The sequence below is a fragment of the Oncorhynchus clarkii genome, chromosome 2 (genome assembly GCF_045791955.1).
Source record: "Oncorhynchus clarkii lewisi isolate Uvic-CL-2024 chromosome 2, UVic_Ocla_1.0, whole genome shotgun sequence".
In the NCBI taxonomy this organism is placed as follows: Eukaryota; Metazoa; Chordata; class Actinopteri; order Salmoniformes; family Salmonidae; genus Oncorhynchus; species Oncorhynchus clarkii.
Window position 1 is genome coordinate 13592598 of NC_092148.1, and position 24885 is coordinate 13617482.

The 24885-nt window shown below is 44.7% G+C and overlaps 2 protein-coding genes across 3 annotated transcripts; one reads left to right on the forward strand and one right to left on the reverse strand.

Moving 5' to 3' along the window:
- Window positions 1–226: 226 nt before the first annotated feature.
- On the reverse strand, window positions 227–13982 carry LOC139421982 (trichohyalin-like). 2 transcript variants are annotated; one of them, XM_071173134.1, is made up of 15 exons: window positions 13462–13982; window positions 8529–11965; window positions 6294–6336; window positions 5575–5624; window positions 3794–4194; window positions 3453–3613; window positions 3157–3309; window positions 2905–3034; window positions 2689–2763; window positions 2501–2590; window positions 2212–2354; window positions 1908–2051; window positions 1707–1777; window positions 1491–1595; window positions 227–1289 (listed from the first exon to the last, which is right to left on the reverse strand). In XM_071173134.1, exons 2-15 carry the CDS (start codon window positions 11941–11943, stop codon window positions 1147–1149), a joined length of 5124 nt encoding a protein of 1707 aa, XP_071029235.1. In that variant the 5' UTR covers window positions 11944–11965; window positions 13462–13982; the 3' UTR covers window positions 227–1146. The 2 variants fall into 2 exon arrangements, with proteins under 2 accessions (XP_071029235.1, XP_071029227.1); XM_071173126.1 differs by having other exon boundaries at window positions 920–1289; window positions 7743–11965.
- Window positions 13983–16788: 2806 nt separating this feature from the next.
- Window positions 16789–23869, forward strand: LOC139421998 (cation-dependent mannose-6-phosphate receptor-like). Its single transcript, XM_071173144.1, has 7 exons — window positions 16789–17142; window positions 18425–18603; window positions 18972–19138; window positions 19338–19447; window positions 19639–19769; window positions 20165–20291; window positions 21444–23869. Exons 1-7 carry the CDS (start codon window positions 17137–17139, stop codon window positions 21564–21566), a joined length of 843 nt encoding a protein of 280 aa, XP_071029245.1. The 5' UTR covers window positions 16789–17136; the 3' UTR covers window positions 21567–23869.
- The last annotated feature ends 1016 nt before the right edge of the window (window positions 23870–24885 follow it).

Consider the following 24885-nt stretch of genomic DNA (forward strand, 5'->3'; position numbering starts at 1 on the left):
ACATCGGTAAAGAGGCATTTAAAATATTTGTCGTTGGCTTTGATACTCTGATTGGTTAAAGATGATCAAATCGCTGATTACTTTGTTTTGTTCAACACCCCTCAATTAGACATCACCACAAACGACTTCAACTATGGCAGTCTTATACTGAAGTATGTAGTGAACATAGAGCAGCGGAAGTATTCAATTTGAGCCGTCAACCAATAAGTACCCACCATAAAAGTAATTTATAAAATATTTTTAATATACACAAATAATACATTGCCCTGAATATATAGAAACATTTTGTTCAAAGACAATAACCTCTATTGCAAAATGGTGCATCATACCATGTCTTATTTTTGTTGTTGTATTTTTTACCCCTTTTTCATGATATCCCATTGGTAGTTACATTCTTCTCCTATCGCTGCAACTCCTGTACGGACTCGGGAGAGGTGAAGGTCGAGAACCATGCGTCTTCTGAAACCCCCCGACCTGCCACAAGGAGGAACTAGAGCGCGATAGGACAAGGACATCCCGGCCAGCCAAACCCTCCCGTAACCCGGAGGACGCTGGGCCAATTGTGTGCCGCCTCATGGGTTTCCCGGTCGCGGCCGGCTGCAACACAGCCTGGGATCGAACCCAGGTGTATCATGAGGCCTCTAGCACTGCGATGCAGTGTCTTAGACCGCTGCGCCACTCGGGAGGCCCCATGCCATGTCTTTAAAGTCCCCAAGTAAAGCAGTTATGGAGAAACTGCTGTCCTTCTCCGGGGCCACAGGACCTCAATCCACAATGTTCTTAGATGGCTGATTTCTAATACATCCTGTAACAGTCCATCGACATTCATTGCCAGGGTTCGATTTACAAGGCTACCCTAGACACTCCCAGGCACCTCCAAAAGCCTTTCAATAATTTACGTTGACACTCCTGTAAGTGTTAAAAGGTATTAATGTCAGTCCAGTGCCTCTCTCTAAGGCACCCCCATCTAAGGCACCCCCTCTAAAGCCATTCATCCCCTTGCCATTCATCCCCAATAAGCAGGTTGAGGCCGGGAGGGACAACTCCAGGCTGAAACACTATGTTTCATCCACTGTCCAAATCCACATGTCCCCAGTAACACAGTGACTAGGATTCCACTAGTGCAGTCATGCAGTGGATGGTTTGTCATACTGCAGCCGTGGCTGTGGTAATTTTTAGAGCGTCCAGCAGGTTGCGCTGTCGGACCCTGAGGCTGGCTATGGTTTCCAAGTGGGACTCAGGAGTCCATCCTCTGTGTCTGTCTGACAGCCTGGTCCCCTCCACCCAACCTGAGGAATGACAGATAGAGGGAGAGGGAGAGAGCGAGAGAGGGAAACAGGGAGGGGGAGAGGAAAGGAGGGGGAGAAGGGAAAGAGTTTTAACAAAAAGCAACTAAAAAAGCAACACATTTGTAGCACTCAAAAACACTGAGGTATGGAGATGTGTATTCCCACAACCAATCAGGAAGTGGGTGGTTCTGTCTTCCTTACCGTCGCTGCTCTGCTGGTGGACGAGAATGACCTCAGCCTTCTCCAGGGACAGCTCATCTGGTTGGTGGGCAACGAAGGCTCGGACGCACTGCATCTGTGTGAAGTCTGAATGGGAGAGAGGGTCAGAGGACAAATACAGCAGGGCCATGAGGGTCAAGATGTCCCCATTGTCTGGCCATGCTAGGCTGGATGGCAGTATAGCAATTTTCAACCCACCTTGTGCTGTAGAGTAGTCAATAACAGGATGGGGCCTGGAGACAGCTGAGATCCAACGCAGTTTATCACCCCTGAAAGATCACAAGAAAACACACTTTTTACACACAATCACACACACCTGTGGATTAAACTACTCTCATTCTTTGTAACACACACACAGGCACACACTCACACACACACACACAACCCTCTCTGTCTTACTGTGTGTCGGTGCTAAGTAGCAGGGCTTTCTTGTTAAGGTGGAGGCGGAAAAGGTTCTTCTCTAGAGAGTGCAGTTTGACCCGACAGTTCTCAGCTCTCAGTTCTGACACTGGAGCATGGTCTATCACCGTGAACCTGCCCCCTCTAGAGCGAGGGAGGAGAAAGGGAGAGGAGTGGAGAGTAAATAATGCCCAATGATGAGAACATTGAAAAACTTGTCAATAAAAAGTGATATCAGTCTAGATTTCCAAATGCTTGGTTTGCTTTGGTTGTTGTGTGAGTGTGTTTGTCTGAGGGGACTCACTCTTTGTGCAGCGACAGCAGCAGATAGTCATTGAAGAGGTGAAGGTAGACACTCCTCTCTGTCTCCTTCAGAGAGAAATCCATCATCTCAGTCACCGGTCCCTCTCTCACCAGCCTACGAGACTGACTGACCAGGGGGAGAGTCTACAACACACACACATAGGTTCAACACGGTTAAAGCTTGCTGCTGTACTTGTATTGCAACTTGTTATTGTGATCAGTTCAACACAGATATGTTCAAGGGATAGCATTGAAGCAGGGGATCATGGGAGATGTAGTTTATTACTCACCCTGCATTCAAAGTCTACTCTGGCACTGAGAGAGACCAGCGACTCAATGCTCTTCATCTGAGTAATACTGTCATTGCTCTCCTGGATCAACTGAAGGACAGAGGGAGAGAAGAGAGATGGTTAACAGTTATCTCTTGGCTACATCATGTAACAGTGCACCACCAGAAGGGAGGGGGGGTGTAACATACCCTCTCCAGTAGCTTCATAGCTTTGATGGCCTGGACCTCCTCCTCTGTGCCTTGGGCTGTTCTCTTCACAATGTTCTGAGGCAAAAATACAGAGAGAAATGGGGAGAATGAGAGAGATTGAGAAGGGGAGAGTGAGACCAAGTCGAAGAGAGGATTATAAGGAGTCGCATACTTAGATTGTGCACTTAAAACATACACACAGTCACACAAAGACACCTGCACAAGGAGTTTGATTCGTGTGATCCTCTGGAAGGGGAGGATGAGGAAGGAGCGAAGAGGAAGACGCTGACACACTGAACTGCGTTCCAACTTCTCCACTACCCGCCTGAACCCTTGGTTCTCATCCCTGCAAGGCAGACAGAGAGAAAGAAGGTGCTGTTTGTAAGTCAACGTAAACACATATAAATGTGCAGTAATACAAAGAGTGTCAGAAAGAGTCCAGTCAGTGAACCCTGGGGGAGGACTCACATGAGTCTCTGGTAAGTGGCATCCTGATATGATTGGTTGGTGAGGTAGGGCACGTAGACCTTCTTGAAGCGTTGACAGTGGCGAGCGATGATGTCACACACGGTGAAGTGCATCATATCAGATTCTACCCTCTCTTCCAGCTTCGACAGAAAACTATGAGAACAACAAATACAGAAAAGGACTATGTGGTAAACGTTGACAGAAACAAGATAAAGAGGGGCATAGAGAGGCCCGTGACATTCAGCCTGTGGGTTTACTAGTTTGTGGAACAAACAAATAAGTCCCAGTCCTCTCACCTGTGGCTGATGGCTCGGACATCAGCCAGCCTGGAGAACAGCCAGCTCCTGTCCTGAGTAGTCAACAGCTCCCCGAGCTGCTTAGACTTGACAAAGTGATCCACCACAATATCCAGACTACGACAGTATGACGCTTCTGAAGTTACAACCTCAAACTGCACCTGACAGGAAGAAGAAAGAAAGGGGAGAGGGGGAGAGGGGGGGATTACAGGCACTGTTCCAAATACCCAGAGGACCCATAGATCCAGGCTCTAAAAAAAATCAACATTAGCTACTAGGCCCCTGGCAAATGTCATCATCGACATCGCTGGTTGAAGGGTCAACTGTTTGTTTTTGTTTACCTCCTGCAGGCGTCTCTGGTCGTTAGTCAGCTCCCCAAACGCAGCACTGCTCCTGACCTCAGGGATCTCCTGCCACAGGCTGGGGGACTGGGTGAGGGAGATGGAGAGGCGGGGAGAGGAAGGCCTGGCCGAGGGGGCCTGGGGCGGCTGTGGTATGGGTAGGAACTTGGCACTGGTGCCACTGGAGGTAGATCCAGAGTGGGACAGAGAGTGGGGGTGGATGACTGGGGGGAGACAGGGTAAGGGCCTGCGTGCCGGAGGGAGCGAGGGGGCCAGAGAGGAGGGTACGGGGGACAGGGGGACAGGGAGCTCCTCGTAGATGGAGAGGGCGTCAGAGCAAGACTGACTGAAGATCTCCCTGTTCTGAGCCGTCTCACTGTACTGCTGGTAGAGCTGGGAATCTGAGAGAGGACAAAGGGAGGAAAGGAGAGAGAGGGAAGAGAGAGAAAGGAGTAGAGGTGGAGGGGAGGCAAATAGTGGTGACGAGAGAGATGAGTAGAGTAAGAGAGAGAGAGAAGTTAGACAGGGACAGAATGGGTATAGATGAAAAGGTAGAGGTATAGAGAGACAGAGAAGTGGGTTAGCCAGAGTGTATGGTTTGCATTTTACACTTCTTGGAATGCCATGCTGTAGCAGCAACAGTTGGTTTTAATTGGCGTTAAGAGATATGAATACCTGCACAAACCTGCCTGTGGCCCTGGAGCGCACGCACACACACACACACACACACCTGCCCCATTTCATACAATTTCACCATGACTCATAGACCTGCAAACCTGCTGCCATGTTGGTATGTTTAAACGATTGGGTCGGAAAGTAGAACAGAAAATGAAATCCTACAGTTTATAGGTTCCGTGGAAGAAACCTACAACATGTTTGAGCTGGAAAACAATCTGGGAAAATACAGAAAGGGATCAAGCACACACTGTATACATGATTAAGCCATTCACAGGAAGAAGTCTGTCTTGGGACTCACAGTACACTGCTATACAGTCATATCTAGTCTCAGATTCAATCTGTCTGTGGACACGTTTGTTTAACAGTACCTTCACTGGCAGATGATATCTGTCTGTGGAAGTATCTTGTTTGATTTTACTGACTTTTTCATTTCAAATTACAAGGAGCGTAGTCAACCTAGAAATACATGTGCCTTCACAGATTCCATACCTACATAGCCATAAACACAAGACTAGCTCTCTCTGCTCATTGTAGCATAAAAGGTGCTATTGAACTAACATTACTATCATATTATTACATATAAAATACATGTCAGAGAAGTGGATGTGTGAAAGTGGATGTGAGTGCCTCAGGGATGAAGGAGAGAAAAGAGAGGCAGAGCAGTAGAGGAAGAGGTAGAGGTAGAGCAGGAGAGGTAGAGCAGTAGAGACAGAGCAGTAGAGGTAGAGGTAGAGGTAGAGCAGTAGAGACAGAGCAGTAGAGACAGAGCAGTAGAGACAGAGCAGTAGAGACAGAGCAGTAGAGCTAGAGCAGTAGAAGTAAAGCAGTAGAGATATAGCCGTAGAGGTAGAGCAATAGACATAGCGCAGTAGAGGTAGAGCAGTAGGGGCAGAGCAGTACAGGCAGAGCAGTAGATGTAGCGCAGTAGAGGTAGAGCAGTAGAGCTAGAGCAGTAGAGGTAGAGCAATAGACATAGCGCAGTAGAGGTAGAGCAGTAGAGGCAGAGCAGTAGACGTAGCGCAGTAGAGGTAGAGCAGTAGAGGTAGAGCAGTAGAGGCAGAGCAGTAGAAGTAGTGCAGTAGAGGTAGAGCAGAGATACTCACTGTAAAATTTGGAGTTCCTCCTATCCATTCTGATGGTATCCGTGACATTCCTGGACAGAGGGAGAGACAGAAGTCAGAACAGGGAACCGTCCACACTTCATCTACAGAAGTAGTGTGGTATATTTTGTGACAACCCTCCCACTCTGTCTGCCGTATTCTTTCTCTTTGCTCTTGGTTTCCTTGTTTTCGGGGAGCGGAGCTGAGCGGGTCGGGTCGTCAGCGACATGGGACACACCTGGGCCCGGGTGTGTCCCGGGATAAATACACCTCTTCCCCATTCATTGAGAAAACTCTCTCCATGCAGACACACTGTTAGATTTTGGTAGTAGCATTTTTTGTGGTTGTTTTGTTTGTTTGCTTTGGCACCTTTCAACTCCCCTCATTATCACATTTATGCACGCAACAACTCACTTACACTACTGATTACACACACCATTGTTAATAGTATTTACGTTACCGCAGTTAATACATTTATTTGTGTTATCCCTAATCTCCACGTTGTCTCCCTTTTTGGACAGACTTTGAGCCGGTTCGTGAACATTTTAACTCAGGCACTAACTAACAGAGCCTAATGTTAGGGTTAAATGGCAGGCAACAAATCTAACTGTACTTATTGCATGCATGACATAAAAAGACTGACTCTATACATAAAATAAAATATGAGAATGTAATAAAACAGTCACTGTGGTAGCCCAGTGCACTAACATAACTCTACTCACCTCAGGTCCACGTCTCCCCAGTTGACGCTCACCTCCTCATCATCTGGAAGCAGAACATATTGGTTCCAGTGTAGTCCAGAGAGGTAGAGCAACATAACCCAATAATGTAATATACTGTGGCTGAGAACAGCTCAGCCCAATATGGCCGACAGAACAGGCAGAGTTGGGCTGTTTGCAAAACTCCCCTGGCTGTGCTCCACTCTAGGTGGTGTGCTCTAAACAGAACTACTGAACTGAAAACAGAGTTGGGATAGAATGGCTAGAAGAGTCATGGAGAAAGAATGAGTTCTGGTTCCAGACAGTCTAACCCTGCCTATTTATTGCGAGATTCTGGGATTGCCACACTGTCTCCACCTACACTGTCCTCCTCCCTTTCCCCCGCCCCCTTCCCCCATTTCAGTGACTCAGCTGATGGCAGTTTCTTGTATGTCTCCGCATAAAATCACTTCAATGAACTGATGATGAAATTCACACCAAGATTTTAAGGAAATTTAAACAGCAGAACAGAAGTCCACAGTTGTGGTAAGGTTGGGTTAGTTAGCATCAGAGGTTGGGTCTCATTAAGATTTTTGTGAGATCCCACATGAAAAAATACTAGTTTACTATAGAATATTACAATACTTACTATAGAATGTTGTAGTATACTGTAGAATACTATGGTAAATACTACAGTAATGTCCACAAAAACACTCGTCAGCAAAAACACTCCAGTAAATACTACAGTATATTACAATTAGCAAAAACACTACATTAATTACTTTTGTATATACTACAGTTATTTTACTACAGTATTTATACTATAGTTAATTGTAAATACTACAGTATACTACAGTAAATATTCCAGTATTCTGCAAAAACATTACAGCAAATACTACAGTAAAGTCTGCAAAAACTCTACAGTGAATACTTAAGCAAAAAGGCGAGATGGGGTGTGGTTTATGGCCAATTCACCATGCAGGACGCAACGCAGAGTGCCTGGATTACAGCCCTTAGTCGTGGTACATTGGCCATATACCACAAACCCCTGAGGTACCTTATTGCTATTATAAACTGGTTACCAACGTAATTAGAACAGTAAAAAGTACTTTTTTGTCATACCAGTGTTAGACAGTCTGTTATACCACGTCTTTCAGACAATCAGCGTTCAGGGCTCGAAACACCTGGTTTATAATATAGTATTTATACCATAGTATACTATAGTATTTCTTCATGTGAGTATCAATAACTAAGAATTAACATTTGTATAACTGTCTTCAAATGAAAATGTTTGAACTCTTCTGTCTGGCGTTCTAAAAGGTTTGGTTAGGTTGACAAAATGAGATGATTGAGATGATCATGAAAGGAGTTGAGCATGAAGATCATGATTAGGATGTTCTAATGTTAATCTGTGTGAGGTGTTGAGCTGCTTTTCTCTTGATTTATTCCTCCTTCTCTTTCTGTCTGTCTCACCTGACACCTGGAATATTCTTGTTCTGCGATCCCTTGCATCTCCTCTTCCTTCTTCTTCCTCGTTTCTTCTTTCTGTTGTCTTGTGGAACCCCAGCCTCCTATATCGAACATCGGTGCCCAAATCTTGGAAGCTACAAGTGCTCTTCACCCCCCCTCCTCCTGTTTTTTTACTCTCTTCCTTGCCCTCCCTCATCCTCTCCTCTTCCCCTCCTACCCTCTTCTCCTCCTCCCTTTCCACTTTCCTTTCCTCAGTCGCCTCTCCCACTTTCCCTCTGTCCTCGGTCCCATCCTCTATCCTCCTTTCCTGCTTCCTCTCTACCACACTATTCTCTTCCCCATCTCCTACAGTCCTCTCTTTCTCCCCTTCTTCCTCCGTCTTTTCCTCTGTGGTGGTGATAGGTTGTTCTGAATCAGGGTTGTATATAAGGCTGGGGCAGCTGGTTGGTTTGTATAGGGTGTTGCTCACAGAGAGAAACAGATCTTCCTCTTTCTGGGAATTCGCTTCTTTCTCTGCATCCAGTATATGAACCTCGTCCCCAACTTCGACCCCTTTCTCCATCTCACCCTCAACCTCTGTCACCATCTCTACCTGGATATGTATATGACTGTCTGTTTGTCTGTCCGCACACACTTTCTTACCCTCCACCTCCTCTCCCTGTGTGTCTGTAGGTGTGTCACCATGAGTATTGTGTAGGGTCAGGGCAGCATGCATGTCTATGGGTTTACCATCACCAAGCATAGCTGTGAAAGCCTCAGCATGCACGTCTGTTAGTTTCTCCCCTGTACCTCTCTCATCCTCCACCTTCCCTGGCTCTGCCTCCCGTTCAGCCAGCCTCTCCTCTACCGACTTCCTCCCACGCTTCGTCCTCTTCTGAACCGTGGCGTAGACGGTTGAGGCTCCTCCCCCCTCTAGCGTCTCATCCTTTTCTTCCTCTAGCTCCTCTTCTACCTTCTCGGTCCCTCTTGTAGTCTGGCTGACCTCTTGACCTCCCTGTGACTCTGGCTGGGGGTTGCCGAGGGCTGGTTCCTCTGAGCTGCCAAGGATTTCGCTCAATACGTTCTTGGCCCACTTCATGTGTGAGGCCTGGGAGTGGCGCTTGGCCTCCTCTTCTGTGCTCCAGGTTCCCCTTATACAGATTTGGATGGCCACAGCTTCCTCTGGGCTCATCACTACAGGGTTATTCTGGTCAGAGGTGGCTTGGTCAACTACAGGGATCCCATGGTGGTGGTACTCTCCACTGGGATGTGAAGATGGACCTATCTCTGGTTCTGTCCTCCTCCTGTCTGTTGGGTCCCTCTCTCTTGTTTCTGTGTACTCTTCATGTCTTTCTCTCCACTCTTTGAGGAGTTTTTCGGTCTCAGAGTTCCTCCTTCGCTCTATCTCAGAGTATGGGTTCTCCTCCATGACCTTCAGTCGTTCTCCGCTCTCTCGTTCTAGGGTGGTGTGACTGACGTCCACTATGGAGCTCTCTTCTGTGTCTGTTCTCTCCTCCTTTGGCACGTGGATCTCATCCCTCACTATTTTCCTCTCATCCTCTGCCCCTTGGTCTCCATCTCTGGAAGGGTTCTCATGAGGGAGGTGTGTGATGTCACCACTGTCCCTATGACCATATCCAGGATTTTGATTGGTCCGCTCTGATTCCATGTCACCCAGGACTGCTGTCTGATTGGGTTTTGACCTGGGCAGTGTTTGTCCAATCACACAGAATACATAGGAGGGTTGCTTCTTCCCCTTTCCAACATTCACCTCTCCCTCCAATGCATCATCTTTTTGCTCTGTCCGCTCTTCTGTTCTTTCTCTCTCTCTTTCATGTCTTCTCCCTCCACCTCTCTCCATCTCTCCCTCGCTCCCTTGAAAGCAAACAGGTTGCCTGGTAACATGATTAGTGAACCCAACTTCCACAAATTCCTTGCAGTCCTCAAACTCCTCTTCTCCACCACTGGACACAGTGATAAAGCCGTCCTCAGAGGAAGGGATTCTATCCCTCCCTCCTTCCCACTCTGCATATCTATCACTTCTTCCTTCTTCCTCTCTGTCACCCTCTGTGTTATCTGTCACATTCTCGCTCTCCATCTCACTGTCCCTCTGCCAGCGTTCCTCTCTCTCTCCATCACTGTAAGTCTGGTGTTCCTCTCCTCTGCTATAACTCCTCCAGGCTTCTGTCTCATCGTCTTCATCTACATTTAACCCTCTCTCCAAATACCTCTCCCTCCCTCCCTCCCTCTCAGCTTCTCTCTCTTCATCTATGGACTTTCTTTGTTCCACCGACCTATCCTCTTGTCCTTCTCCCTCTGTCTTCCTCTCTTTTTCTCTGCCTGCCCTTTGTTCCACGGATCTGTCCTCTTCTTCACTTCTCTCTCTCCATCTGTTAGTGTGCCTCTCTCTTTCTCGCTCTATAACCTCATCCTCTAAAGAGGAGTCTTTGTTATATCTGACCTTCTGTGGTTCTAACCACATCTTCCTCTGCTCAGGGCGCTTTGGTATCGTCTCTTCCTTTCCTTCTTCTCTCCCCCTCACTCTATCTGGTCTCTCTCTTTCACTACACTCTCTCTGCCCCCTGTCCACATCTCCCTCTGACTCCTTCTCTTCATGACTTTCTCTTCTCCATTTTCTTTCCCTCTCTATGTCACTGCTCCATTCCCCACTGCTCTGGACTCGTGGTGGCACCCTTGGGGCTGTCTCACTCGGCGATCGGCTAGCTCCATCTGCTTCTCCCTCCCTTTTGGGATCTGTCTCTCTGTCCCTCTTCTCTCTGCACCTCCTCTCTTCATCCTTCCCCTTGGAATATCTCTCCCTCTCTCTGAATCTCTCTCCATCCATCCGCTTCCCTCTCTCTCCTGTTACACTGGGCTGTGTTTTCTCCGGATCCCTCCTATCCCTTGGTCCGTTCTCTCGCCTGCCCCCTTCTCTCACCCCATCCCTCTCTCTCTCCACTTCCCTCACTTTTCTCCTGTCCCTCTCTCTGTATCTGTCCATGTCCCTCTCTCCGTATCTGTCCATGTCCCTCTCTCCATCAATGTCCCTGCCCCCGTCCCTCACTCTCTGTCTATAAGCATCTTTACTTCCATCCCTCTCTCTGTACATCTCCCCCCCTCTCCATTTCTGTCTCTCTTTCTCCCTCACTCTATCCCATGCTGCGTTCCCCTCAGTGTCCCCCTCACTTTTACTGTGCAGATGTTTCAGTTCTCTTCTGTTGTCATCTCTCACTCTCTCTTTCCTCTTCTCTCCATCACTGTCTCCCTCACTCCTGGTGTCCCTCTGTCCCTCTGTATTTCCTTCCCTCCTTCCTTCCCTGCCCTCTCTATCGGAATAGTTCTGTGAATCTCCCTCTCTTCTTCCATCCTCTCTTTCTCCCTGCCAGAGTTTTGACCTCTCTCTCTCTCCATCCATATACCTCTCTCTTTTGCTCCGTAGGTCATTACCCTTTGAGTCCCTCTCTCTTCTCCTCTCTCTGAAATCTGGCTCCGCTTCCCTCGCTCTCTCCCTCCGTCTCACTGTCTTATCCTCCATGGGCTTTCCTCCATTTTTCTCTCTGTCCTCCTGTGCCCTGATTCTCTCCTTCTCCCTCTCCCTCTCTCTGTGCCTTTGGAAGTCCCTCTCTGCATCTCGATACCGCTGTATCTTTGCTGCTGTTTCTCGTTCTCTCTCCCAGTCGTCCATCTCTGTTCCCTTCTGTCTCTCCAATTGTCTCATTCCTTCTTTCCCCACATCTTCCTCCACAAATGCACGTATTCTTCTGTCTCTCTCTTTGCTATGTTTTACAATTGTAGGAAACGTGTCTCCTTTCTTTCTCTCCTTTTCTCTGTCTCTGTGGTTCCTGATCTCCAGATTTGAAGTAGGTCTTCCATTGGCACGTCTCTCTCCCGCTCCCCCCCTTTCTCTCTCTCTCCATTCCCTTTCCTCCTCCCTCCCTCTGGATATGGGGGAACAGTCCTTCTCTCTGTTCCTCTCTCTTGGTCCGGGTTCCATCTCTTTTCTTCTATTTCTTGTCTTGTCCTTAAATCTCTCCATTTCTCTTTCTCTCCTCCATTCCTCCTCTCGGATCCTCTCCCTCTCTCTGTCTGTCCGGGCCACTGTTCCAGGTCTGGGACTTGTTTCACGGCAGATCTGGCTGATTGGCTGAGGGTTCAAGTAGGAAGCGCTTTGATTGGATGGATCAGATGTGTCAAAGGGAGTCAGACTGGGGCGTTTGGTCCCCATGGTAACATACTTTTTTCAGAACCTGAAAGATGGTAATATTCTCTCATTAATTTATAATTAATCACAATCTGGACATTCTGCAAGGATACTGCCACAACCAATATAATCACTTGAAGTAGCAACACTTTCAATCACGAAATGGAGATAAAATAATATTGAGATCAATGAAAATGGAAGGATAACAACAGCATTACATGCTGACCAGACCGGACACGTCGCGTGCGCGAGTGTCGCAAAATAAATTTAGAGATCCATGTTTTTCAATTATTGCACCCACACTGCTCGCGTGCGCCAACGAGCGTCTGCGATGCCAAGAGCTAAAATAGAACTCCTTTCTATTTCTGACACAGATCAGGCTGAAAGTCCTGCATTGGTTATACCCACGTGGGTGATTGAAAGACAAACTGTTTTGCCGGTTGTCGTGGTAATACTATGAAAGTGTAGATGGATCCCCATATAAATTCAAAGATGAAAAATCCTGGGAGTAGGAGAGATGACTAGAAACAATTCGGCTGGCCGTTTTATGTGTGGATTAATTGTCGGAGTAGAGGACCTTGTGCATTTCAGGTAAAATAACACCTCAATGTTTATATCCCATGACAAATGAGCTAGCAACAGCAAGCTAGCTAAATAGGACAAATTAGCTAGCAAATATAAACTAACTAGCTAAATTGCCATACATGTTTAATGCTTTTCGACCTGTCCCCAAATTAATGTCATTGGTTCAGAGTTTGTTTAGATATTTTAACCTGCGTGTCGTGATCGCGTTTGGTTTAGGGGGACAAAATAAATGCATGCACGATAGCGCACGTCGTGTTAGGCCTTTTGTGGCCTCTGAACACTGAAGCTGAATAGTGGCCTAGTGTCTTTACCAGCCCTGACCAATGCTTCACTATTCATTCATTCAAATTGGAAGTAGAAAAAAAAAAAAATACAAAAAGGTGGAAATACTATAATACAACACAAGTCCAATGTGTTATAACTGTGGGTGTTATGATGATAAGAATCACAGGCAACAATGTGTTTATGCGATCAGTTTGAGACCACAGCATCACAACCTTTAGTCAGACAACACTTAATAGCCAACCCTGTAATTCAATACACTTGAACTCAAATGGGTTCTACTGCTAACTGCTTGAGTTAATTTAAAGAGAAAATCTACTCAAAAACTATATTTTCCCTTTAAGCGCCAAGTATCTATACAACAATAGAGCCAACAGCAAAGTGTTGTAGATAATGACAGTTACAGCCCCGCAGATTGTGACACCTGGGAACACTGATTTACTGAACGCAGCACAGTTCACGTCTGCATAGCACAGTCCACATAACATCGCTCAGCACATGTCTGCATAGCACAGTCCACATAACATCGCTCAGCACACGTCTGCATAGCACAGTCCACATAACATCGCTCAGCACACCAACTAACCCTAAAACAGGACTCTTACACACAATGAAAACACATGTAACACATAAACCACTAGACAAATTAGCCATGAAGAGATCTAAGGGACTCACCTGAGTTTAGTACGCTAGAGATGTCCAGTCTCCCTTCTCTCTGCAGCTCTCAGTTAGTTTAGTAGTGTGAACTAACAAGGATTGCACAACACAAGCAATCCTTCCTCTCCAGATCTGCTGGGGGGGAGTTCTATTTCAATTTTAATCCAATCCTGACCCTCTGTCTCTCTCAGCATCTGTTTTCTTCTCAATCTGTCTGTCAACCTCTACCCTCTGCTCTTCTCTCTCTTGCTGTTGCTGTTTCACCCCTCCTCCTCCCTCCTTCCCTGCTCAAATTCCCAAACAAGTCTGAACAGATTGACACTTATCTTCCCCTTCCTATTTTTCTCTCTGTCTTGTCTTCACAGCCGCTGTTAATGAACAGAAGAATCTGGACAAACTAAATGAAAGCCCGCGGACTTCGTCCCACAAATCAATCTGTTCTCCTTCCTCCAACACTGACGTGATCAGTTACTGTTGATCCCGAGATGAAGCTTGCTGACTCACTATCTCTCTCTCTCCTGCTCCATTCCTCTCTCACTAAATACAGGAAGTACACCTCCTGGGTGACTCTCCCTTGTCTGTGATTGGTTGATGCAGGATAGTCGGGTGTGTCTGCATAGCACACTTAAGGTAGGTAGGGGTTGTAGATTCTAGAATCAAGGAAGGGGGATGGGAGGCAAAGAGGAGTGAGAACACACTCACACAGTGATTCAGCAAACAAACCACCAACACAGCCTACAGCAGGCTTATAAAAACTTCCCTAACAATTCCCTGGAGAAGTAGTAAATTGGGAAAGGAAAGCTAGTTCTTCAGATCACAGTAACAGGATTGGGAAATGACAGAAAAGGAAGAGGGAATTATATATATGTCAGCTGTACTGTCAGTGCTGCAAGGGCCAGGAGTTTACCCAGACCACGTGACATGATTAGGAAACCTTTGGGCCCGAGTCATTACAAATACCAATGATTTAAGTATGTAAACAGTCTTTTTATTATCTATGAGAAATGACTGGAATCTATAAGAATACTAAATCATGTAAATCCATAAGTTAACGCTCCTTTCCGCTGGTATTTTCTGGGCTGGGGTTCGATGAGGGTGGGGTGTCAGAGTGGAGGGAAGCTACACCCCCCCTGGATGGGAGACAGCAATCAATTGCAATTGAATGATGAAAATATTCATCAAGTCTGTTGCAAAATATTTGTGGAGAAGAAACTGTATTTTCACATCTGTCCGTTCCACCTGTAGATAATCCTATTGTACCCTCATCCCAAGATCAAACATACCTGGAGTGCATGCACTCTGTTTAAACCAATAAATGAAGTGGTGGGCTACCTCTAATCCTTTCATGTAAATGCCTGAAGGAGGATGCCAATTAAGTTAGTGACAATCAGACAGAGAAAACAGGTTTGGACTATATCACCATCACCACTCCACACAGTGATCAGTGAAGAAACATTGTTGATCCTGGAACATACTTTTGTCTATATCATTGTGAGCTTGATGTAGTTATTTCACTGTTAGCTGAGTTGAGGTTCCTCGGAAGAGTGGAAGAATGGTCAGCATGATGAATTTAGTGACACATTCAGCCATGGTAGACATCCATGAGACTTCCCCCTACATCAAACATCTCTCCGGTTTTAAACTGTGTGTATGGTATCAGACCTCTGCTCTGCGTGATGATGCACATGACTGGTCCATTCAGGCCTTGAACATATTATTTATAAAATGCCTAATGACTTGTAAGTAAATAAAGACGGACACAATTATTGTATTGTATATTCTATATCAACTATATCATCCTATACACCCCAACACACACACTATTTGTTTAAGCTTCTGCTACTCTCTGTTTATTATCTATGCATAGTCACTTTAACTCTACCTACATGTACATATTACCTCGAATAACCGGTGCCCCCGCACATTGACTCTGTACAAATACCCCCGTATATAACCTCGCTACTGTTATTTTACTGCTGCGCTTTAATTATTTGTTACTTTAATTTTTTACTTATCAATTTTTTACTTAACAGTTATTTATCTTAAAACTGCATTGTTGGTTAAGGGCTTGTAAGTAAGTATTTGTAAGGTGTATGTTCGGCACATTTGACAAATAAAATTTGATTTGAAGCTGTGCATTGCTGAAGACATTAATGTTGTTTCACAGATTTACACTGGCTAAAGTAATGGGAAAACACGAGAGAATGGCGAGGGTTTAAATTCAAAACATCACTTGCTGTGTGATGTTTGTTCGTTCTTGCCACCCTTACCAAGCACTTCCCAACTACAAATTCCCAAATCAGCTGACAGGGTTGTGAAGCCGTTGAAGGAGGAATATGACCACTATTGTGCTGCTTCACAGCAAGCGAAATGGAGGAATCCGGGAGAAAGAGAGCGTGTTTGTTTGAAATGGAAAAGCGTTGTGGTAGCTTTGATAAAGAAGAACATCAAGATAAAACAGCTGCTTTACAAGCGGGAGGCACTGTTGAGTGCTACATCCAGAGGGGTTTGTGCTGATTGTACAGAGATTGTGACAGCCGGTAACTGATGTCTTGAGATGTTGCTTCAATATATCCACATCATTTTCCTTTCCTCATGATGCCATCTATTTTGTGAAGTGCACTAGTCCCTCCTGCAGCAAAGCACCCCCACAACATGATGCTGCCACCCCCGTGCCTCACGGTTGGGATGCTGTTCTTCGGCTTGCAAACCTCCCCCTTTTTCCTCCAAACATAACGATGGTCATTATGGCCAAACAGTTATATTTTTGTTTCATCAGACCAGAGGACATTTCTCCAAAAAGTACAATCTTTGTCCCCATGTGCAGTTGCAAACTGTAGTCTGGCTTTTTTATGGCGGTTTTGGAGCAGTGGCTTCTTCCTTGCTGAGCGGCCTTACAGGTTATGTTGATATAGGTCTCGTTTTACTGTGGATATAGATACTTTTGTACCTGTTTTGCTCCAGCATCTTCACAAGGTCCTTTGCTGTTGTTCTGGGATTGATTTTCACTTTTCGCACCAAAGTACGTTCATCTCTAAGAGACAGAACGCATCGCCTTCCTGAGCGGTATGATGGCTGCGTGGTCCCCTGGTGTTTATACTTGGGTACTATTGTTTGTACAGATGAACGTGATACATTGCTCGATTTAAAAAAATAAATCTCACTGTTTAGGAGTGCAAAAGCAATTGAGTTATTGCACACACACACACTTCACAGAGTAGGTGTTCCCTAACATAAATATGCAGATGTATACTAGAACGCGCCAATAGGATATCGCTAGCGCGTGCTTGCTCTGCCCACTACGACTCATTTGATACCATTTGAAACGACAAGCTGTGGTCTATCTTGGTTTAGTTACATCTTTGCTACAGTCACATGCGTTTCCTTGTTTAGTTCCACTTCCGCATCTCACATAAAGTAACGTTAGACGCTGTATAATGATTTTATAGCATAAATCGTTTACTTTAAAGTAAATTTTATAGCGGACTGTTAACGAACATGATTTCGTAATTGTGCGTGATCGAAATTGATTACCAGGTGTTAGTCTGTTGCATTTGCAAGACAAAACGGGACAGTGTCCAGTTTAGCTAGCTTAGCTTTGCTTTCTTTTGCTAGCTACTTGATCAGCTAGGTTGTAGCCATTTCAACCTAACCCAACCAACACTTCGGAATAACTGGCTACATCTTTTCGGAATGAAGGTATGTCTAAAAGTAGTTTGTGTTACAGTATCAGCCGCGGCTAGGGTGGATTCAGGATGCGTAACGTTCTAAAACGTTTCAAAAGTTGCATGACAGCTGCTTTGTTAATTACAGCTTTATCTATTTCGCAATGATTTACGGCATCTACCACGGTGTTCAGTTTATCTTCGACAGTTTTGCCTTGAGCGCTCACGGAACGTTGCAGAAACCATCCTGAATGTACCTTAGGTCATGGGTGTGCAAGTCAAGATGGCGGGATAGTTTCATTTCCTCCTGCAAACAGAGATGTTATGCCGCATTTAAAACAACTGTAAACTCGGAAATCTCAAACTTCTGAGCGTTCGAGACAACTGGGAACTCAGGGGAAGAAACGAGCTCCGATCGTTATTTTTTTTTAAACTGTCCGCCTAATTCTAACTATAACTAGGGCCTTTTTCAAGAGCTCCGAGTTGTAGATCACTGACGTCATGATTTTACTTGGTATTTTTCCGAGTTCCCAGTTCTCTTGAACGCACCATTTTTGAAAGCAGCTTTGCTGCGTCATTTGTCAGAGTTCATTTGGTCTGACTCGCTGTTGTAGTAGAGTTTTGTCTTGGTAGGCCTACTTGCTCATGATATGTGTCTCTGTCTTAGGAATCACATACAGTGTACAAAACAATAGGACACCTTCCAAATATTGAGTTGCACCCCCATTCTCAGAACAGCCTCAATTCATTGGGGGCATGGACTCTACAAGATGTCGAAAGCGTTCCACAGGGATGCTGGCCCATGTTGACTCCAGTGCTTCCCGCATTTGTGTCAAGTCGGCTGGATGCCCTTTTGGGTGAAGGACCATTCATGATATACACAGAACTGTTGAGCGTGGAAAAACCCAGCAGCAGCGTTGTAAATATTTTGTCTTGCCCATTCACTCTCTGATTGGCACAATCCATGTCCTTAAAAATCCTTCATTAACCTGTCTCATCCCCTCCATCTATATTAATTGAAGTGGATTTAACAGGTGACATCAATAAGGGATCATAGCTTTCACCTGGTCAGTATGTAATGGAAAGAGCACATGTTCCTAATGTTTTGTACAATCATTGTAAATATCACAAGGCAGGTGTTTTTTCTCAGTAGTCCTACTACAGCGTTAAAAGTGCAGCACTCGTTTACTGCTTTTATCGGTGTCACTGTGTCAAATGAATTGGTTAGGCAATGAATCAGTCATGCAGTGAAACAGACCAAATAAGCCTTACTAAGTATAGTATTTTAATCGTGTACCATTATATATTTCCCCCAGGTGTCCATGTCCCCCCCACACACAGCGAAGTCTGTGCGGCTGTTAGTTCTGGCTGTTCAGCTGGTCCTGTTAGTGTGTGGAAGCCAGGCCCGTGACGACACCAAGAGGTGTAAGCTGTTCTCTGAGTCCCCGGCAGAACGGAAGGTCCTCAGTCTTCTAGAACCGCTCACTAACAAGACGTAAGGAATGACCATTTTAGAAATGGAAGAAAACATAGAAATATCTGTGGTATATCCTATTGCTTTACCAGGTGAGGGGTATCAAAGCAATTGTTTATCAGCCAAAAAGTAAGACTCCACGCACACTGACGTCCATTGCTTGTGGAGATGAAATTAGACTTTGTCAGCTGTCACAGAAATGAGCCTTGCATGATGGTATAAAAGGGTTATTGTTCAGCAGTTAGGAGGCCACATTAAGCTTGGAAACTCTTTAAGTTTTAATTTTCCCGAGATTGTTCATTATTGTCTACCTCACTCATGTAACATCACACGTAACACTTATACAAGGTAAAGTTGCCTCTTTTTTTTCACGGTTCCCTTGGTTACAGTTTCTCTGTGAAGACGACAAGCGACGAGGAGAGCTACACGTACCAGTTCCAAGTGTGTGGGGATGTGGGGAAAACGGTCGGAGCGGGACTCGTTCAGATCGACCATACCGAGAAGAAACTTGAGATCGTGCTTGGCCTGTACACTGTAACACAGGCTATCGGAGGAAGTAAGAATGTCTAGGTTCTATATCTTCTTTTTTTTGTTTGTCATGTGGCGGTCGTATCAGTGTGTTTATATTATAGTATCTCTGTAAGTCAGCTCTAGCATGACCAGATATAGTGATGCCCTTTCTCTCTCCCCTTCCATCTCTCTCTCTCTCTCTCACTCTTTCTCTCTCGCTCTCTGCTACCCATCACCCCCTACAGGTGACTGGGTGATGTTGATCTACAGCAACGGCACCAAGTATGACGGCCACTGTTCCAAGGAGATGAGGAAAGCCATTGTCATGATCTCCTGCAACAGAGGAGTGGAAATGGTGAGAGAGGGAAGGGAGGGTTTGGTCCGTATTCTTCAATGTCTGTAGATCACTGTGGTGTGATGATTTGACTTGCCTATCTCCCTCTCTCCCTGTCACACACTGATGCACACCTCTCTACATCCCCTCCTATCGTCCCCCCTCTTGCTCAAACCTCTCTCTTTCTCTCTCTCTCCCCATGTATCTCTTAGGGGAATCTGGAAGTGGTGTTGGAGGAGAGGGAGAGGGACAGGGACTGTTTCTATCTGTTTGAACTGGACTCCAGTGCGGTCTGTCCCGCTCTGCCATCCCAGCTCAGTGCAGGTTCCATAATACTCATCATGTTAGTACTAAGATTATGCATCCTTCCTGATTACACACATTCCGGCAACTACAGAAATACTCAGACTTATCCCCAACCCGCTGACTGGCACGCAGGGTAGCAACCAAAGCTCTCCATTTCTCTCTCCAACAAATACTCAATACCCTATGAAATGGACTTGTCATTCGCTCACAACAAACAAAGCTACAAGACCAAGCAAAACAGATCATATTTACATTTATTGGTATTCATTATAATAATGGTCTCTTATTTCCTCAACGCTTAACAAAACAGAACACCAGAATAATTATCACTGTGAATCATTGTTATGCTTGTTTATATGTCAATTAATGGGATGGGTTTCCAACTGGGGACTTGACACCTTTTTAAAATGTTTATTCATTCCTCTGTCCCAGTGGGTTCGTCCTCTTGTCAGTGTACCTCATTTGTGGATTCCTCTACCAGCGGTTGATTGTCGGGGCCAAAGGGTTGCAGCAGTTCCCCAACTATGTCTTCTGGACGCAGGTTGGCAACCTGGCAGCGGTGAGTGTTTGTAGAAGTCACATCACTGTCTCACGTCAGGCGGCGTCACTACTACGTGAAGCTCGTCCCTCAACTGTTCTGTCTTGTAGGACGAGGACATAATCGAAAAAAATCTAGATTTTGCTCATCCGCCTAACACTAATGGCTAATTCTGAAAATCACTCCTCTTGGTAGCTATGATGTGCTGGCTACTACGGCATATCCTGCTCAGTCAGCTGAGCAAACTTGCTCCAGCTAGCAGCCTAGTGCAACGTGTTTGAATGGCCATACAGTATCTAGTTTGCCAGCTTATTGATGAGGTACGGCAGCAAAGTTCTGGGACTGTTCTCAGAAATCAGCATGTATCTGACTCGGACAGATAGCACTGTGCCTCGCTACTTTGGAACATTTGGCCAACTCGATAATGTCCCAGAGAGCAGTAGAACTCGGCGCGCTAATGACGGCAGAACAGATATCATGAAAACGAATTTGTCCATTAGCTGGAACTTCACTGCACTAGCTAACTAGAGGGAGTATTCAGCATGGAGTGTGTGAACTGGTGTTGTTAGCATTCCTGCCTTTCATTTCATATGGATTTATTTGAGACTGGTTCAGTAAGCACACAGCTAGCAAATCTCTGTGCACATTTCGAATTTCATAAATACTGATTCTACCACCACAAAATACCTAGCTAGAGAATTAGGTAGTGAAAACTTGCTCATGAAAAAACATCAATATTAGCTACAGGTTTATTGTTTTTGGTATGATTAACTCTGACACTTTTTTGAGGATGAAAGGGGTTTTAGTGGACTATGTCAACTTGGTAACATCTTCAAGCTTCTTTCTAGCTATGCCATGAGTGTTTGCGAGTTATCAGATAGCACAACGGCCATCTGCACTGAACTATCTGACGTGAGACTATGGACGTCACATATCTCTCTGGTACAATCCCAAACCAAACCCTATTCCCTACGAGTGTTTTAGGTTGGAAGAGGTTATATGGGTTGATTTGGGATTCAGGGTCTATGTTGAAGGAGGATATATGGGTTGATTTGGGATTCAGGGTCTATGTTGAAGGCCACAATTATGCATTACTTGAGGGCACTTAGCTGTTCTTTTGAGGGCTGGGATTGGCTAGTCAGTCATAACTCTCACTCTCTCCCTCACCCTCAGGATGGATGCAACATCGTGTGTAGAACACAGGGCCCCGAAGAGGAACCTCCCACATACAGGGGTGTGTCCACAGAGCCAGAGGAGGAGCCAGAAGAGAGGGATGACCACTTGCTTCCCATGTGATCTGATGTCAGTAGTGGGAGGGATCTATCCCGTGTGAAGCTTTTGACACTTCGGATAGATATTGCCCTTAGGCACAGATCTAGGATCATCACTTACTCTTTCCAAGTCCGGAGAAACATAAAACTGACCTCAGTTCAGTGTCTAGGCGCAACGTCATCCTAGTTCATTTTGACAGTTTCAGGGATGAGTTTAGAGGTGGGCACACCAGTTTATGGAAGACTGGAGGATTTGTGACATCCAGGATTCCTAAACACTTAGTTCATTATATTATATGGTAAGTCACCTGCCCTGGTTTGCATGGCCCAGGCGTCATTATTTGGAGGTGGCAACAAAAACCTGGATACACTTCTTTTTTTTTTTTTTCTTTCATGAACTGGAGTGGCCACCTCTGGATGGAGAGTGACGTCTCAAACAGACTCTGTTACATCTGGTTCATCTGGCACAATACAAGGTGTCGTTACTAGTTAACGCAGCCACAAAGTCATGAAACCCCACCTATTTCTACAATGTATCTTTTAAACCTAACTAACCTTAACCAAACGGATAACCTGATGCCTAACCCTGACCTTTTAAATTGAGACCAAAAGCACAATTTTGTTTTCATTGAATTTTCACAATAGAGCCAATTTTGACTTTGTGACTGTATTATCTAGTGGAAACCGTAAGGCCTTTCTACATGACTGACATGTTACTGCTGATAATGCAACCATAGGAACAGTTTCTGACACTCCCATCCAGTTTGTTTCAGTAGCTGATGGCTGTGTACTGACTCGTAGGTCACACTTTATTTGAAGGTCTGCTTATACACTGCTTAGAATAAATTTTACGTAGTAATATCACAGTAAGTGAAAAAGCAGGCTTTTGTTCACGATTACACACTTACAAGTCATTGTAATAAATTGTTTACATTTAAAACGGTTAGATATGTTTACTGTTAAGAAATAAAGAAACACTATCACTTAGCCTAAAATGTGTGATTGGGTAAAAATATTGAATAATGACCTTCAAATTCAGTTGGACTACACTACAGTACAGAGCCATTTCAACCAATGCACTGCTAGACATACACATTTAGTCCGTGTTGCTATTTTAGAGCAGGATGCTGACTGGGCCTTGACCAAAATGTACTTCTGACCCGTTCTACCTTTTCCTTAGCTATTTGAAGAGTAGGGTTGGAACCAATTCCATTTGAATTCTGTTCCTATCAGTTCACTTCCTATGTTGACAAAATTGAAATGGCATTGACCCCAAACTATGGTACTGAGTAGTAGCTGTGTTCATAACCAAGTGGGAAGGTGGTAATTGCCAGTTGTGAAGTCGTAAATACCAGTTGGATACGTTTTACGTTCTTTGAATTTGTTGGGAAACGCTGATTCGCTGATTGGCTAATGGCCAACAGGTGGCGTCAACTGTAAATTAAAAGTACAGCTTTCACGCTTGTAAACAAATTAGTGTTCAAAAACCATATTAATATATTGTTTTTTATAAATAATGCTTTGTTGCATTTAACAGCCAAAAATGCTGTTATCGAGGTAATTTTCTTATAGGTGACGTCAGAGGTCACCATGAGGGAGAAGTCGGAGCTCAGGGATGATAGACAAGTTTCCCACTAGTAATTACCAGTTGGAATGGTGTTAAAGTGGGTTTTTCCCAGTCATGTGGTAAATGCCACCTTCTCACTTGGTTATGAACGCAGTATTAATGATACTGAGGATATTGATTATGTTTAGGATTTTGTAATATAATGCTGTGATTGAACAGGTCCTTCATAAGGCAACAGAAGGCACTTTGTGTTCAACAGTAAAATGGAGGAACTTAAGTAATTGATATAATCATGAAAAATACACATGTACTATCTGTGACATGTGGGTGAATGTTTTTTTAAATTTAATTTTTGTTTCTTTGTGGTGTTTTAAAAACAAAAAAACTTAGCCCATGGCACTCGCTTAGTTCAATCAAGACCTGAAAGATGGCATTAGTTAGACCCGACCCAGGACAACAGGCCCCAATAAGATGTGGCGAAATGGATCAGAACTAAACCAGGTCTGGGTTCAAAGGATTTGGTCAGTTCTGACTTTGGCTTTAGTTTGTGATGCTGTTTGTACTTGCAGAAGAGGGGAAGAGTAAAAGAGAATTTGCTTAGTTTGTTTTGTGCTTTTGCATCAAATTAAATATGAATTGTGTTTTATTACAGTTCTGAATCTGTCATGTATGACAAGTTTTAGAGTGCTGGTGTGTTTGCAGGGACAATTAACTCCCAAAGCAACGCAATGTAAAACATAATAAATATATTTTTAAAACGATTGCTCTTTGTATGTACTGATAAAATATGATTTATATTTATTTATATGTCCAATATACCACTGCTAAGGGCTGTTCTAATGCATGGCGCAACACAGTGCCTGAATACAGCCCTTAGCTGTGGTATATTGGTCAAATAGTGTACACAAAACCCCCAAGGTGCCTTATTGCTATTATAAACTAGTTACCAATGTAATTAGAACATTAAGTAGTTTTTGTTATACCAGTAGTATACGGTCTGATATACCACAGCTTTCCGCCAATCAGCATTCAGGGCTCGAACCACCCCAGTATTTAAACATGATCTAGATAATCTTTATTTTTTTCTTTCCAGTTTAATAAGTCATATACTAAACATAAACATACTACCTAATTAATAATAAAAATCACAGTTATTGAGGTTTAGTTTCTCTGGAATATGAGGTTGAGGAGGGCTAAGTAGCAAGCCAACACCACCTGGAGTAGGGCCCTCAGCTTGTCTATCTCAGCCTGGACAGAGGGCTCTATCTGCAGGTAACTCCAGTGGAAGTCCCTGGGAGGGTTCCCTCCCTGGTGGTAGTGTCTCACAATCATCACTGCTCTCTTCATCTGAGAACACTTTTCTACCTCCCCCTCCCTATTCAGAATGTACATGTAGGTCTGGACCTGGTAGCTGTACTGGTTACTGTTGGGAATTGTAGTGACCAGTTTCCCAACCATGTTGCCGGTAGTGCTTTTGCATTCGATCACGAGCTGTTCACGTTTCTTCTTTTCAGCGGCTTTTCCGTTTTTTCCAGAATTGCACGTCTGGATTTGGGCGAGAAGTCCAACGTTCCGCTGAGGAATCCATACTAAACTTATGTTGCCTTTTGATGTATGACCTCTCCCAGGTCATGAAAGAACTTGAGCATTTCCAACTCCTCTGCTTTATTCTGGAAGAACATACCGAACCTCCAAGGCCCGGGTGATACTCCGTTCCTCCAAAACACTGACTCGTCACAATACTCTTTGCTCTAAATGTCTTTCACATTCACTCAGG

Coding starts and splice junctions, on each gene's coding strand:
- LOC139421982 (XM_071173126.1), bottom strand. CDS start 11,943: ATGGGGACCAAACGCCCCAGTCTGACTCCCTTTGACACATCTGATCCA. Junction 6,337..7,742: donor AAGAATATTCCAGGTGTCAG/GTGAGACAGACA, acceptor TTCTGCTTCCAG/ATGATGAGGAGGTGAGCGTC. Junction 4,195..5,574: donor GAGGAACTCCAAATTTTACA/GTGAGTATCTCT, acceptor GTCCTCTCTCAG/ATTCCCAGCTCTACCAGCAG.
- LOC139421998 (XM_071173144.1), top strand. Junction 19,139..19,337: donor AACACAGGCTATCGGAGGAA/GTAAGAATGTCT, acceptor CACCCCCTACAG/GTGACTGGGTGATGTTGATC. Junction 19,770..20,164: donor GGTTCCATAATACTCATCAT/GTTAGTACTAAG, acceptor CCTCTGTCCCAG/TGGGTTCGTCCTCTTGTCAG.